The 16,428-nt window shown below is 38.0% G+C and overlaps 1 protein-coding gene across 2 annotated transcripts in view; it reads left to right on the top strand.

Annotated features, from left to right (window-relative positions):
- Positions 1–16,428, top strand: part of LOC113069135 (kelch domain-containing protein 8B-like) — a 100,971-nt gene that overhangs the window by 56,324 nt on the left and 28,219 nt on the right. For both annotated transcript variants that reach the window (XM_026242130.1, XM_026242129.1), the window contains one exon: positions 9,916–10,080. In XM_026242130.1, coding sequence (XP_026097915.1) covers positions 9,916–10,080 — 165 coding nt within the window. The remainder of the gene's footprint in view (positions 1–9,915; positions 10,081–16,428) is intronic.

Genomic DNA, 16,428 nt, shown 5'->3' with positions numbered 1-16,428 from the left:
ATGAATGATTTATTTCTGGAACAGCCAGCATGTGCTGTACTGTCCGTACCACTGAATATTTGACTTATTTGGGTGCTCGACAAGATGTGCTTTTTTAGGGTCCCGTGTGATGAAGATAGACTGTGACTTCTTTGTCCATGTTTGGACATTTCCAGCATTAAAGAGATAGTTGACCCCAAAATTAAAATTCTGTTATTAACTACTCACCGTCATGTCATTCCAAACCTGTAAGACATTCGTTAATCTTTGGGACACAAATTAAGATATTTTTGATGGAATCCTTGAGCTTTTTGACCCTCTATAGACAGCAATGCAACTGAAGCATTCAAGGCCCAGAAAGGTACTGTTGTAAGGACGTCATTCAAATAGTCCATGTGACATCAGTGCTTAAACCTTAATTTTAAGAAGTTATGAGAATACTTTTTGTGGGCAGAGAAAACAAAAATACTGACTTTATTCAATGATTTCTTCATGTTGCATGTTGTGCTGCTGACGCAGGAGATTTCAAAATGCTTATTGTTTGAATGAAATGTGTTTTCCTCTCATTACACTATAAAAGCATTTATTACTTGTAGAATGAAATGTAACAATACTAGAACATGAAGTCTGTTTATAAATGCATTATTTACACACTTAAAAATAAAGGATTATTAAAACGTTCTTTATAATAAGAAAAGATGGTTCTTATAAGAACTTTCTTACTGAAAAGGACTTCAGTGGCATTACTGCAAAAACACCCTTTATTTTAAGAGTCTATTGTTTAAGGGTTTTTTTTCCATGCAGAAGGAGTGACTGTTACAGCGAAGCTGGCTGAGTTCAGTTTGGCCTCGGATTGACCTAACAGCGTGAAACACAGCGTGACATTAAATCTTACGCTAAGACAGTATTTTGCCTGTCACACTGTATGATAAATCAATTGCACCATAAATATGCACAACAACTGCAGTAGTTTAATAATGTATTATTCAGTTATCTGCATTATAAAACATATCAAATAGTATTATAAAGATGTCAGATGCATGAAAAGAATAAGCACTGTTGCTGTCCTCAGTCCTCGAGTAAAAGAGCAGCTATTAAAAAGGACAGAACCGTTTCAAAAGACTTGTTTAATTTGGATGAAATATATGGCCAGGGACTAGCTATGACAGAAAGCTGACAAGTAGTTAAAATACAAAAAGTTGCAAAAGTTTTCAGACTAGCGGGAATGTTTATAGTACACTACATGTATGTCATGGTGATGTCTTGTTCTCTGAGACAGGTTGTTGACGTTCATTAATGGGTGAACACAGACATTTGGATTCCATCTGTTGTCTGACAACTGACACCGTGTCCTAACCAGACATGATGAGATGTTTCTAGCGACAAGCAATTGATCCTTTCACACTAAAACTGCAACTGCAAGCTGTCTGATGTAAAAGCAAATGGAAGATATTTGATGTCTAATGACAGTTATGAAAGGGCGATTTTGGACCAATGAGATTTTAAAATAGGCAAAGCCAGCATGAAATACGAGACAAGCCTTCAATAAAATGTTCTGTTGGTCATTGATTATCTGCAGTGGATGTTAATGACAAAACCTCTTTACATGGAAGAGCTTTTGTTGTTTTATCATGTTATTGTGGGTGGTTGAATAGAGTGTTTTTAAAGTCTGCGGAATTGCTTAATTTATGGCAAATCCTTATAGAAACTAGCCTTGAAACGTCCCTTTGAAGAAAAACTTGAGTTTGTTAGTTTCTAAAGCCATTAGATCCTTCTGCACTGTTCAGATATTTCTGTCCTGCTCTTTCTCTCGTGCTCTTTCATGCTTTACACAGTCTTGAACACGTCAGGCCGTATCAAATCAAACTGGAGAAATCATTTGTGGTCATCAGATGAATTTAGTGAAGGGGATGAAAATTAAGATGGTGGTCATGATCTTTGAGTGTTGTTTTTCTGCTGTCATTTACACACAAGCCTTGAAAGACCTCTTGCTTTCACTGTTGCTCTCTCACTGTCTCCTCACTTTCTGGAGCATTAAAGGTGATGTAATAGGTGTGTAATTTTTGGATGCTAAAATACTTACTCCTTTCACACTCAGTGAGAATTTTAAATTGACCGTTCTTCCCAAAAATAATTATTTCATTGTTTACTCTCCCTCATGTTGTTGCAGACCTGTATGCTGTTATTTTTACGGCGGAACACATTTTTCAGGAACTGTTTTGCAGCTAAGCTTTTGAAAAGACCATTTATAGTGACTTGTGGCTGTCAAGCTCCAAAAAAGACAAAGAAAATCTTCACTAAAAGTCATTTTCACAGATAGCAAGCCATGGGAAAGAAATAGAGAAGTAGAGTGTGCTTCAGAGTGCTGGAAAGAACATTGCTTTCCATCATCGCTGTAACAATCTCTGAGCAACACATTGAAAACTATGTTTTACGGGTTGCTAAACAATTTTTCGCTAATAAGGAAAATACTTTAGGCAGTTTATGAGTTTTAATGCATTTATCATAATACTGTAAATAAGCTGCATTCAAATAATGTCATAGGCCTACATATGATAACACATGGACACCATTTCAATTTAATTTAATTCATTTTCTGTCACTCTGTCACTAGTTTAAGTTAATTTCAGTTAAGGCTGATTTACACTGCTTTGCCAGACCTACGCTGTAGCCTACGCATAGGCACACTCCCTTACACCGTAGTTTGACGTGCACTTCTCCAAAAATCTAACAGCATTCAATTCTATGCAAACAGCAAGCGCTGTGATTGGTCTGCTAGAATCCCTCCCTCCGTATGTACTTGAGTTTTGTGTGTGTTTATGTGCACAATATATTTTAATGTTACATTTTCTTATATAAAACAAAACAAAGCAACGAACAAGTGTCTTATCATTTATTAAACTACACAGCATTATACATCACTAGTTGTCCGCGAGAAACAAACTTGATCTGCCGTGATATAATTCCTCGTGGAGATGGAAAGAATGCCATCATCTCCTGTTCTGCTGTTGTCTCCTTTAGTAGTTTTAAATAATTATTTAATTATTTGATATTTATTTGCTGCTGTCACGGCTATAATGTTTTTCTGACGAGCCGCATCTTCTTGGGCTTTTGTCGTGGTCTGCGGGTTACACCAGCAACATGCCTGTGGACACTGCTGACTATGGGTTGCATGTGTACTCCATGTCAACACGGACAATGATGCAGAAGTATAAATGAAAACTGAAGTGAAGCCTATGGCATAAAGGAAGTATAAATCATCCTTCAGTTCCCAAAGCAAGATTTCTTATTTTCCTAATTTATACGTTTTTCTGGTTAAAATTTTATTCAGCTTCAATTCAATTGCCAAAAACTATTTTTAATCATTTTACTTAATAGTAACATTACTGATTAAAGAATTGCTGTGGAAGCAAATTAGTATTAATTCCAAGTTATATCTGTGATGCTCAAATTAATTTGTATGCATTTTCTGTAGTGTTGATGAAAAATAGGGATGACACTCATTTGAAAATTCATTTAGCCTGTTTATGAGGAGACGAGGCTGTATGACCAGGCTGCTTTCCTCATCATTTTCTATGACAACCAATTCCACACCTAATGCACATTCACCTCTCTTCATTTTTCATACAGTAGCTTAACCATGCAGATGAAAACCTTATATGAACATGGTGCCGCCTTATGGCGACATAGTGCTGCTCTGTCTGTCAATATGTTTGTTAGTGTTATGTTTTCGAGTGGATTAGGTTTTTGGGCAGATAAATATGAAAGGCTTGCCCTCCTTCCCATGCGAGAAAATATGTTAAACTTTCAATTAAAGTTGGACTCTTATGCTGAAGATGTTTTCATCGGATCCTCAGACACTGGGGTTGAGCGGGCGCACGCCAACCACAGAGTCCAGAGCAAACCCAGTAAACGGGGCAAAAGAGCTGGTGCTCTGGTCCGGCTTAAACGACGGAGGCATCGATCTCGACTACCGAGCATTCTACTTTCCAACGTTTGCTCACTAGTTAACAAATGTGGTGAGTTTGCCATCCTCATCAATAGCAGATGGGTCATTGCAGACTGCTCCATCTTGTGTCTTACTGAAACCTGGCTTGGCGCTGGCATTCCTGACTCAGCAGTAAACCAGGACGGCTTCACCCTCCATCATGCCGACCACACCGAGGCTTCTCAGAAGGGCAAAGGTGGTGGTGTATGTTTTTACGTGAACGAGAGGTGGTGCATAGACACAATAGTGATCGCACAGGCCTGCTCCCCAGTTCTCGAGATGCTTACTATAAAATGCAGACCGTTTTACCAACCAAGGGATTTTACTTCTATCATACTGGTCGCTGTTTGTATACCTCCTCAAGCTACTGAGTTTGAGGCAGCCCAACAACTTTCTGCTCACATCATGAACATTGAAAATTCTTATCCGGATGCTACGGTGCTGATTCTAGGGGACTTTATCCACGTTAACTTGAAGAGGTCTCTGCCCAGGTTTAAGGAACAGATTTGGGTACCCACCATGTATGGTAAAGTATTGGATCAGTGTTATTGTACTATTGCTAATGCCTTTCATGCAGTAGCTTGGTCTCCCTTGGGGCAGTCAGACCATAATAATGTCCTTTTGATCTCTGTCTATCGTCCGAAATTAAAATCTGTAAAAACAAAAACTATGGTAGTTAAACAATGGTCTTCTCAAGCCATCTGTGCACTCAAGGACTGTTTTGATACAGACTGGTCTGTTTTTAAAGAGTCATGTCTTGATCTTAATGAATTTGCTGAGGTGGTTAATGCCTATATTAATTTTGCTGTATATGTATGTTTGCCTATAAAGTCAGTGATGGTGTATAGCAATAATAAGCCATGGTTTAACAGAGAGATAAAACATCTATGGAAAAATAAACATAACGCCTATAAGAGTGTGGATAGAGATTTATATAAGGGCGGCTAAATATGACTTTGAGAGAGCTGCAAATAAGGCCAAGGCTGACCATAGGCACAAGCTGGAAAGCAAACTAGAGGCTAATGACAATAGAGGGGTATGGGAGGGTCTGAAGCAGATTACCATTTATACTAGCATACCCTCAGTGGTCAGTGATGATCCTAAGGTGCCTGATAGTCTCAATGAGTTATACTGTCGCCTTGATAGAAACTATGTTGATGACATCACAAAATTGTTTAACATCAATACCCCCAGTCCTTCTTTTGTAATAGAGGAGGATGGGATTAGGCTCTTCCTGCGAAAGCAGAACTGCAGGTCCTGACCTCGTATCCTCTGCTATTATTAAACACTGTGCAGATGAAATGGCCCCAGTCCTCACAGACTTATTTAATTGGTCTTTGAAGGAATGCACTGTCCCTCAATGTTTTAAGTCCGCTGTCATAATTCCTGTGCCCAAAAAACCCATCATAATTTCTTGAATGACTATCGACCTGTAGCACTAACATCTGTTATTATGAAAATCTTTGAGAGAATAGTATGTAAACATCTGTCCAGTGTGGTCAGGCTCGACCCCTTCCAATTTGCCTATAGGGCAAACATGTCTGTTGAGGACGCTGTATCCTTATGTCTCCATTCCATTCTACAGCATCTGGAGGCCCCAGGCAACTATGCAAAGATCCTTTTTATAGATTATAGCTCGGCTTTTAATACAATCCTACCCAGCAAACTTTTTCTGAAACTTCAACAAATGGGGATCCATAATTCCTTATGTCACTGGATCTTGGATTTTCTGGTGCAGAGAACACAAGTGGTCAAAATAGGTAATAACATCTCCAATGTTAAGTACATTAACACTGGAGCCCCCCAGGGGTGTGTATTGTCACCTCTTTTATATTCCTTATTCACAAATGACTGCTCATTTGCTCAGCAGAAACACTGATTCTGTTAAAATGTTTAAATTTGCAGATGATACAACAGTAGTGGGGCTCATTTCTGGGGATGATGATGTTGCCTATAGAAAAGAGGTCCTCTCATTGATTGAATGGTGTTCCCAACTTAGAGTTAAATGTCTCCAAAACATAGACAGAGCTAGTGGTTGACTTCCGCAGAAGTCCCAGCTCTTGCACATCAATGGGGAAGTGGTGGAGCGGGTGGACAGTTTTAGGTTTTAAGGTACAACGATATCATCCTCTTTAAAATGGGATGACAATATAACCAACATTACCAAATAAGCCCATCAGAGGATTCGTCAGCTGAAGAAATTTGGGGTAGCCTGTAAGGGTATGTTGCAGTTCTACCGAGCTGCCATTGAGAGTGTCCTTACTTTTTCTATTACTGTCTGGAATGGCAACTCTACCGTAGAGCTGTAATCGGGCCTTAAAAGTTAGGCATGACAGGACCCGAGCCCGATAGGTTTCGCCCCGAGCCCGGCGAGTATTTTTAAAAGCCCAAACCCGTTTACAGCCCGACATTATTCAACGCACACATAAAAACCAATAAAAACAAGTCTTTTTTAACAAATTAAATTAAGATACATTTTAAATTTAAGATGGGTATTTGGCAATAATGAAATTAAGATAAAAGCTCCGCCGGATTTGCTTCGCCACAAGCAGCTGACATTTAATAAAAGAATAATGCCAAGATTAGCTTAAATACTCTGTCCACATTATGCATTTAAGACTCAATTAATATTTAGTTATCATTTGAAAAACCTTTACTCACAGAGATTATGCTAAGCCTACATGTTTTTGTGGAGGAAAATGATTGAATCCACTGTAGATATCTTCAGTGCATTCCTGCGCTCACTGATGGTGCGTCATTATTCACTCATTATTCTCATTATAAACATGGTCAAAACTTTTCCACAACTCAGACTTTGCTTTTGTTTTAACCAAAATGTAATCGTAATGTTACCCACCTCAACATATATTGTTATGGTGTGTCTCGGCCAGAACACTGGCATGACAGGACAAAAACAATAAAACCAATTACAAATGAGGCATTTGTTGCATCCAGTGGGAACATAATTACTGATTAGAATGACTTATACTGTCTTTTTACGTGCATATCACGCCATGTAAACATAAAACCATGTCTGCATTTGTGATCAGAGAAATGACAACAACATGTTCTACTCTACACTGCTCAAAACTCGTGTTTGAATCATTAGTGGCAAATCCTTTACATATGTAAACCTACTTACATACCGTGAGTCAGAAGCACCAGACTGTCCTTGCAAAGAGTGCTTGAGTGAGGGACGGCCCGTGGCTTGAGTGTATTTCCTGAGCGACCAGCACAGATCAGCTCTAGGCATGACGAAGTGAATATCGTGCTCTTTTGGAAGGCCAAACAAAGTAGTTTCACTTTCATAATGAAACACACAGGTTTTCCACGGAATAGAACCTGGCGGCAACAGAGAGAATGAAGGGTACGCCTTCTTTCTTTGCGTGAACATTAGGACTGCATTTTGCAAATCTATCCAAAAAGTAATGTAGAGACGTGGGGGCGTGTATAATCAAGTATAGGCTAGTTAGCATTGTCTGGTTACCCCCTGCTGGTAAATGGTGTAATGTGGATGCGACTTCATTAATATCCATTCAGAAATCAGTGCTGTTTTTGCAAGGAACATATATTGTATATTGCTGTTACAGTTTTTTTTTAATAATTATTTTAGAGGGCATGACTAGTACTGCATTATGCTCTCTGCTGCCACCTCTGTCTGTCCCATTTGTTGGTTAACCAGTCACAGGTTGCTGTCCCAGAGTACTGCAGATATCTGAGTCAGCAGCTGCTGCAGTCATTCCAGGAGAGAATTATACAGCCTTTAACTAACATACATAATCTCTCACAGTCTTAAACGCTCCATATGGTGATCATTAATGCTGTTTCCTGCAGGGATGATCCTGATGTCTTGATTCGGGGGTGTAATAAACCATATGTGCACATCAGTTAGTACTCCCATGCTCTTTCTCACATGCTGTTTGTCCCATTGACAGTTCAGTAAAATTATGACTAGCATCAGGATGCTTTTCTCTTCCACAACTGTACATACAACTCTCTCTCTCTGTCTCTCGCTCTCTTTCCATTAGCATTTGGCTGTGCCGCAGTAGGGCTGTTCTCTTTGCTGATGTTGCATTTCTCTCCACATTCTTATCCTAATTTCAGCGCTGTGCTGCATTTTCCCTTGAAAACTTTATGGAAAACTTTTAAGGTCATTTTTGTATTAGAGTTAAGCCTGATAAAAAAAAATATTGCTGCTCTGTTTAATTATAGACACACATATTCTATAAATTGGATTAGTTTTTCTCAGTTGTTTTCACACTAAAATCCATGATTATTCTTTTGCAAAATTATGTATATTCAATAATACAGAAATCTCTGGCATTCTTTTTCTATTTTAATAAATTGTATTTTTATATGAATTATTATTATTTTACTATTTTGGAACTGTTTGGACAAAGCACAAAACTTATGATCTTATGAACCATCAGTTTCACTTTTACAAACAACAACTCATTTCTCAAACATATAAACACAAGTTGCACCCCCCCCCCCAAAAAAAATCTAAATACAACTGAATCATTTTACAACCATTTTGTGCTCATGAAACCATCACGATGTCATCTCAACCTCAGTTAACAGACAATTCTCATTATGTGAACATTAGTATGCAAACTACTTCACACAGAAACCAGAATGGGGGTTGCAAAAATAGCTACAGAATTCTGGTCTTTAGATGCAAACAATACAGAAAGCGCTCACATTAGTGGAAGCATATTAAATGAAGTCTCTCCATTTACTTTTGAGTGCCAACATGCCTTCTTCTTGAATGTAAATTTGGCTCTTTATAGGTGTATGACGAGGTTTAGTTTTGGTGTAAAATTTAGGGTGATTTCTTCCTATATTTATTATAGCTCAGCACATGTTGTCTTTGGATGCTGTTGTCTACATCTGGCTTCTAGCTTAACCAGCTAAGTTGTTACAACAAAGTTGTAAGCTGTTTTTTCAACAGGGAGCTTTGATTAAATGTGTTTAAGCAATTGAGAAAAAAATATATACTACTGTATAGGTTTGAGGTGGAGCTATAATAGAGAAGTTTGTGGGGAAGTTCAAAAGTTTGGGTCAGTTATGGGAACACATTCATATTTAATGTTCAGTCCCTGTAGGGGAAGAGAACAAATGTCGGAGTGTGAGGTTTAGAGGTGGAATTTAAGTAAACCTAAAATAGCTGGAGCTCAGAAAAAAAAAAAGTGCGTGTCTCTTGAGATTCTGCACTCTGGCAGAGAGAGAACATTCCTAATTCAGACTAGTGACTCACAGCCACTGCTCTGCCTTTCCTGTTTTGTTTGTTATTAATTGTTTTACAGTTTTTCTCATTTGCTAAGACATGCTTAATGGAACTGGGGTCCACTTGATCTTCATCATCACATTCTTAGCACAGCAAAAGTCTTCCCTTGCAAATGCCTTAACACTTTTATTTGTTTCACATATTTTTCAAACACTTTGTCAAAACAGTCACTAAAGTTCTCATCTACAAAACTCACAGTGATTCCACTGCAAGGAAAAACGTCCAGTTTGAAGTTCTGAGTATTTCAACTCTTCATTTTGTTTTTTGGATATTAAGACCCATAAGTTTCCCTTGTTTTTGAACTATATTCATCACTTCTGAGTTTGCACAGTTTCATATTGATAGCTGTGTTTTGTATTTTGTTGTCCATTGTGTAATGATTGATTGAAATAATTAATTAATTTGACCACATGCTGTGGTGTTTGGTGGAAGTATTTGCTTATGTTGCATGTTTTTTTATGTGTTGGTGCATTTTGCAAACAAAATGAGTCATTTTGGCCATCGAGCTTCAGTTTCAGCCTGTGTGTTAACGTTGAAAATGTGATGTCTGAGTGGACAAGTCTGTTTAAGCAATTGAGAAAATTGTAATAAGGGATGCGGGAGACTTGGAAACAGAGTTGAAACTAATTTCAGACTCTCTTTTTTTGTCTGTCCCTCTCAGATGGCAAGGTGTATGCGCTGGGTGGGATGGGGACTGACACGACCCCTCAGGCCTCAGTGAGGCTGTATGAGCCAACAAAGGACCAGTGGCTGCCCCTCACCTCCATGCCCACCCCACGCTACGGAGCCTTCTCCTTCCTGTCCGGTAACAAGATCTATGTTCTAGGTAAGCCCTCATAAAATCGTCTCATAAATCTGAATAACTAAGTTGTTTGTCAGAGATGCACTCTTGGTTCCCCTAGGAAAAATAAGAGATGACAAAATAATAAAAATGGCAGACAAGCGGGAGAGTCTAATGGTAAAACTTTTAGTGTGAATGGTGTAAAACCTAACAGTTTATTTCTAATTTCTAATCTAATCTTGACAGCCATTTAACCTTAATTTCAGCATTTTCATCAACAGGGAAAATATTATATAGTTTTCTAGTTACATGGTGGTGCTTAAAAGGCCATAGAAGAACCAATTTTTGGCTCCACAGAGAACTGTTCAGTCAAAAGATCTTTAAAGAACCATCTCTTTCTTACCTTTTTATAATCTGAAGAACCTTCTTTTGCAACAAATAACCTTACGTGAAACAGAAACGTTCTTCAGATGTTAAAGGTTCATGAAACCATTTAGATTAAAGTTTCTTTGTCATCGGGAAGAACCTTTTAAGAGTGTAGATTATGACAAAATTTGTAATTTTGAGCAAATAAACTGAATAATTAGATACATTTTACAGCATTGTTACAGCATTTCAGAAAAACCCTTTCTTCCTACACTTCCGCAGATTTTTCAGTGTCACCTGATCCTTCAGAAATCATTCTGATATGCTTATTTGCTACTCAAAAAAGCATTTCTTACTTTTAGCAATGTTGAAAACAGTAAAGCTGCTTAATCTATGGAACTCTTTTCACATAAAAAAATCTTACTGTCCCCAATTTTTGGAACAGTAGAGTATGTCTATGCATATCATCAACATTTATTGTTTTAAAGGAGTGGAAATGTGGGTCTTCTCTCTAGAGGTGCTTAGCAGACGGAGTACTAGACTAGCCAGTAATTATAATGTAACTTATTTTCTGTGTCAGACTGTGTCACAGTATTCTCCAGGAGCAGCAGATGTGGTAACAACACCTGGTAATTGTTCATGCCGTGCCAGGGCTGATAAGAACCATTGAGTGGAGTCATTTCTCAGTGGGGGGAGTGAAATCTGCACTGCAATATGCTGCAGGGATCTGACGGTTTACAGCAGAGCTGATCAGTTCTTACCTCAGAGTAGGAAATCACAAAGGAGCATTAAATGGAAATCTACACTGCAGGTTCCCATGATGCACTCTGTCCCATGATAAAGTCTGTCCTGTAAAAGAGAAACAGCCCTTGGCTGCAAGTTACTGCCTGTTTTGGGCTGAGTGAAAGAGACGCTTGACCATATGTGGCTATTAGCTACTCTGTGTTAGTATTTGAGTGTATGTTTTTATGACATATCAGGACACAACTCTGTATAATGACATGAGTATGACACAGGTATTGCAAGGAGAGGGTGACTTATGTGGACATAACCCATGTCCCTATTTTTCAAAACGCTTATAAATCATACAGAATTAGTTTTTTTGAGAAATTAAAAATGCAAAAAGTTTCCTGTGATGGTTAGGGTTAGATGTAGGGTTGGTGAAGGGCCATAGAATATACAGTTTTTACAATATAAAAAACATTACGCCTATGGTATGTCCCCACTTTTCACGAAAACAAACGTGTGTGTGTGTGTGTGTGTGTGTGTGTGTGTGTGTGTGTTTGTGTGTGAGAGAGAGAGAGAGATAGAAAGAGAGAGAGAGAGAGAGACAGTATGTAGATTGTACAGTATGTCACCTTATATACATGGAATGTACACATAATCAAAATTTTACAATTATTTTCAAGGTAAAATGTATTTCTATTACAAATAACATGAATTAATAATTCATAAATATTATTAAAAATGTTGGGTTTTACATTTGACAACTTTTCATAAAAAGGTAAAGCTGTTGGATATTTTGAGAGACTTACTGTATGTCAAGTTCACACTGCACGATTGTAGCCCTGATTTTCACTTTCCGAAAGGACAAAGGGCCACAATTGGATGCAAATCAATGCTCATTCATGTGAGTGACAGTCACGCAGTGTGCATGATCATAGACGTGATCTGAGAGAATCGCCGTTGCGTCGCTGACATACATGTAAAAACAATGTGCCATTATCTGTACATTATTGCATTAGAATATACAGCAGAGATATATGAAGAAATATATATCTAAAATATATAATTAAACATAAAATGGTGTTCCTGTTTATAGTTAAACATAAAATAGTGTTCCTGTGGCTCAGTGGTTTGTGTTAGCAGCGCAAAAGGTTGTGGGTTTTATTTCCAGGGAACACATGTTAGGTAAAAAATGTTAGCCTGAATGCACTGTAAGTCGCTTTGGATAAAAGTGTCTGCCAAATCCATAAATGTAAAAGGGGACTAGAACTTTTCCTCTAAATAATATTCTTCTATAAAATATTTATTGCATTTTTCTTTTTATCACTTTGAGTGCTTTTATAGGCTATAAGAAATAAACTCATTATAAAATTCACAAAACGCTGGTTTCAATTTCAAGTAATTTGATCAGTGTACAGTATATCAGATCTTCCCTGCACAGCTATGTTGTTAACAAGGAAGTCATCTTTGTACATTAGTGTGTGTTCAGGGAGGACTTATAGACCACAATATCAGCGTGATCTTGTGTAATTTCCTCATCACGTCTCGTGTGCGTTTGGCTGTAGTTTGCGGACCAGACAGAGTTGTCGGTAATTCTTCCTACTGTAAAATCATGCAGTGTGTAACATCCTGTCGCTGATCCATCATGCAAAATGTAGTCATGCAGTCTGAAAACAACTGTGATCTGATGACTTTGAAAATCATTCAGTTTAAACTCGGCTTACTGACCTTGACACAAGGTCATGATTTGTTTTCAACATGTTAGTCACGCCGTTAGTTGTATGGTTTATTGTTATTTATATAATTAATAGATTCAGATAAATTGTAGACATGCCAAATATTTTTTATAAGATAAGGGTTAATAATCATTCAAGAACATTTCTTATTTAAATAGTTAGGTCAATGTGTTAATGCATTAACAGATGCGAAGCAATTTAAGATGCATTGCATAAAAACCTCTGCCAAATGTGTAAATGTAAATGTCTGAGTTTGATGAGCGTTTGGAATTGGTTGAACTGTGTTTGTGTGAGTTTGATAGTTTGTGCCCATGGGTTTGATGAGCATGTGGGGTTGCCAGTATGGGGTCTTGTTTTGCCAGATTTGTCCTCTTTCCAGTCTCTCTGCACTGTGAGACATTCTGTTCAGGTCAGACACGAAGATCAGCTGCCCTCTCACTCTTTGAGAAGTCATTAAAACTCTGCCTCCCTACACACACACAAACACACACACTAATGAGGCCAGAAGATTTTTTTTGTATAAGGTGTAGGCTGAACATGGCAAGAGTGATGGGTAACATCACCTTCGCATGTCAACGTATGATTGATCAGCCTGGAAAAGCAGATGTGCCCTCATTACTGTGACACACCTGGACTCACAGTCCCTCACAGCAAGTACAACTTCTGTGTTTCAACTTATTATCTAGTCTTGTTTGGTTTCATTTTACAGCTCAGACTTATTGTGTATAGAAATGCGGTGAATCCAGTAAAGATGTTCTGATCTGTTTAAGATTGCTTGAACGTAGATTAAGGGCAATATGTTAACATGCATCTCCACCAATAATTTGCCTCTGGGGAAAAAACAAAACAAAACAAAAAATTCATAAATAACTTTTTACAACCAAATGGTGCAAACTAAAATGAAGAGTTTGTTCATTTCAACTATTTATGTTTTTCCAGCTAACTCTAAACTCTTATTTTGTTTCTTCTTTCTGCACAGTTCAGTTTGATTGGAGTTTGATAAATTCAACCTCTCAAAACTTTAACAATTTATGAAATGATTAGAAATTGAGATGTGATGTGTGAAGTAAGTGGAATGGGGGGTAATACAGATTTTCCTTATGGACTCATGATTCTTCTCCTCCGCTGTGACACAGTTTTGTCTTGATGGTTAGATTTATACTCATTGATTTGACATCACAGGGAATAATTCATTCAGAGTCTCTCTGTATGCAACCCTTGCTTTTGCTTATATCCCTCCTTGCTGTCTTCATCACCATTCATTCTTTCTATCTCTGTTTTTTACTCTCTCTCCCTCACTTGTGCTCAAAGGGCTACTCGCCTTTGTGTTGCTTGTCATGCTTTAGATGCAGTTTGACTCTTAAAAAAGTTTTGCATTGAAGATCTTTTGCCTGGTGACAGCAGTATAGTCAAGAAATTTAATTCTGTTATTTGTCTGGCTGCTGGACCACAAATAGAGCGGCAGTAAAATCACATTAAGGCCATGTATGAGGAATGGGCCTGTATCACAGAAAGCTCATTTATTTTGGATTTACTTTGGGATGCGCCCCGCGAGGTCTATCATGAGCGCAGACACTCGATCACACGTCACCTAGATGCACCATGCTGTCTCCCCAAAATAAGATGCCTACTGTGCACGCTAATATTGTTACCGCTTGTGCGGGCAGGAGAGCGACGTGACCCCATTCGAATGTGAAATAAAAAACATTCACAGTAATAATTTGAAGCAACAGTGTTTTCATCATTGATAATAATAAGAAATGCATCTGGGATAAAAAAGAAAAAAGCATATTAGATTAATCCTACGTATTTTACGAAGTGGCTAATTCGTACAAATATCTACGACCTATTTTGGACAATTTCGAACAATTTCTGTGATGGTTAAGTGTAGGTGTGGGGTTAGGTGTGGTCCTTTGTACGAATTCCTTCAATAATACCATGTCATAAAATATGTAAGATTTTTCACAAATTGTGTGAATTCATTCAAATAAGCCACCTTGTAAAATATTTCTGCATTGCTGTGAGATTGGGTTGGAAAATTCATTGTGTATAAATATCTAATGTTCTATACTGCAAAAAAAAACAAAAAACGGTATTATTAGATGAACTTCAATAAAAAGTTAGAATTAACCTAATGACTTCTTTAGCATGTGTTAAGTATAATTCAAATGTAATGTGCGCACATATGCCTCTGTACATTTTTATTTTTGATGTATTTAAAAAAAATATTTTTGCCAGTGCATAATGCATCACAATAGTATACAGTATGTGTTGTTATAGGCCAGGCATAAAATTTGTCACTCGGTTTTTTGCATTATGTACTGTAACAGGTTTCTCTCGACAACAGCTGAAGTACCCTGCTGTAACATATCCAAGCTCTCCTTGTTTCTTTGTTTTTGAATTCAGATTTACTGACAGTCAGCGTGTGTTATTTTGCATATGATGTGTGTGTTAGTTTGCCATGTGTGCTTGATGCTGGCTGCAGTGGCCATCTGTCTTCAAATCTGTCTGTGGATGGGTTTGGCCCAATACCAGCCGCACTTCACTCAGCTCAATATCTCACCCATACACATCTCTGTTGAATCCACTCGTGTATTTGCCCTGTTCCCCTCAGCTAATTTCTCACAATTTCGACCATGGAGGCCTTAATGATTAAAGTGGAAAGGCTGAAAGACTTGAAAGAAGTTAATTAGAGATGTCCAGCAAAGGTCAAGAGAACAAGTCCTCTTAAATGGACTGCTGTAACCTCGCTTCTTATAGAGACATGCCGCCCCATCCTCAAGACTTTTCCTCTATCTGGTTCTCTCACACTGTTTTGACTGGATTTCCATTGTCTGGCCTGCTTTCTCCATCTCTTCGCTCCTCCGCATTGTTCCCCAGACAGGTTCTTTCTCTCCTCCCTTTGTTTTCTCTTGTGTGTGTGTTTTCCCTGGCTCTCTGTTCTGTCCCAGAGGGCTCTCAGTAATGCCAAAGCTGGGAGGAGATCAGTCGCGTTGTGAATGCATAGTGAAGGAAAGAGAAAGTGCAAGAGGAAAAAATGAAGGCATACCTGGAAACGTGACAGTGTTTGATTCTTTCCAAGCTCTCACATACATAAACCCTAGTTGTAAACTTCACATTGTTTTCCAGAGAGGTTTATGTTCCTGTGCGGTATTATTTGTTGTTTCGATCAGTCAATCAAAAAACTGATTTTGTTTCAGCACCCAGAATAAACAATGGATATATACAGCACAGTGGCAATCGAAAAGAGAACCACAACTGTTGTGCAAAAGTTATGGAAATGTTCTTAAAGTCACTGAAATCAACAGTATTGATGATTTTGGTTTCTAAAAGTCTAAACTATTTTAACGGTTACTTATTTTCAACCAATAAATTTGTTTTTAAATGCAGTGTGGTTTGTATTTATCTTTTTGTCCTTGTTTAGTTTCGTTCATGGTTTTCAAGGATTAGGACATGTCCGCTCCATGTTGGCATGCACCTAATTTGGCTGTTTTTATTTAGTCACAGATGTCATTATTGTCGAGTTCAATTGACCCTTTGCAGGGAGTTTGATTGACAGGTGATC

The sequence above is a fragment of the Carassius auratus genome, unplaced genomic scaffold (genome assembly GCF_003368295.1).
Source record: "Carassius auratus strain Wakin unplaced genomic scaffold, ASM336829v1 scaf_tig00000876, whole genome shotgun sequence".
Lineage (NCBI taxonomy): Eukaryota > Metazoa > Chordata > Actinopteri > Cypriniformes > Cyprinidae > Carassius > Carassius auratus.
Note: the sequence above shows the minus strand (reverse complement) of the source record. Positions and strands in the feature narration are given on the sequence as shown.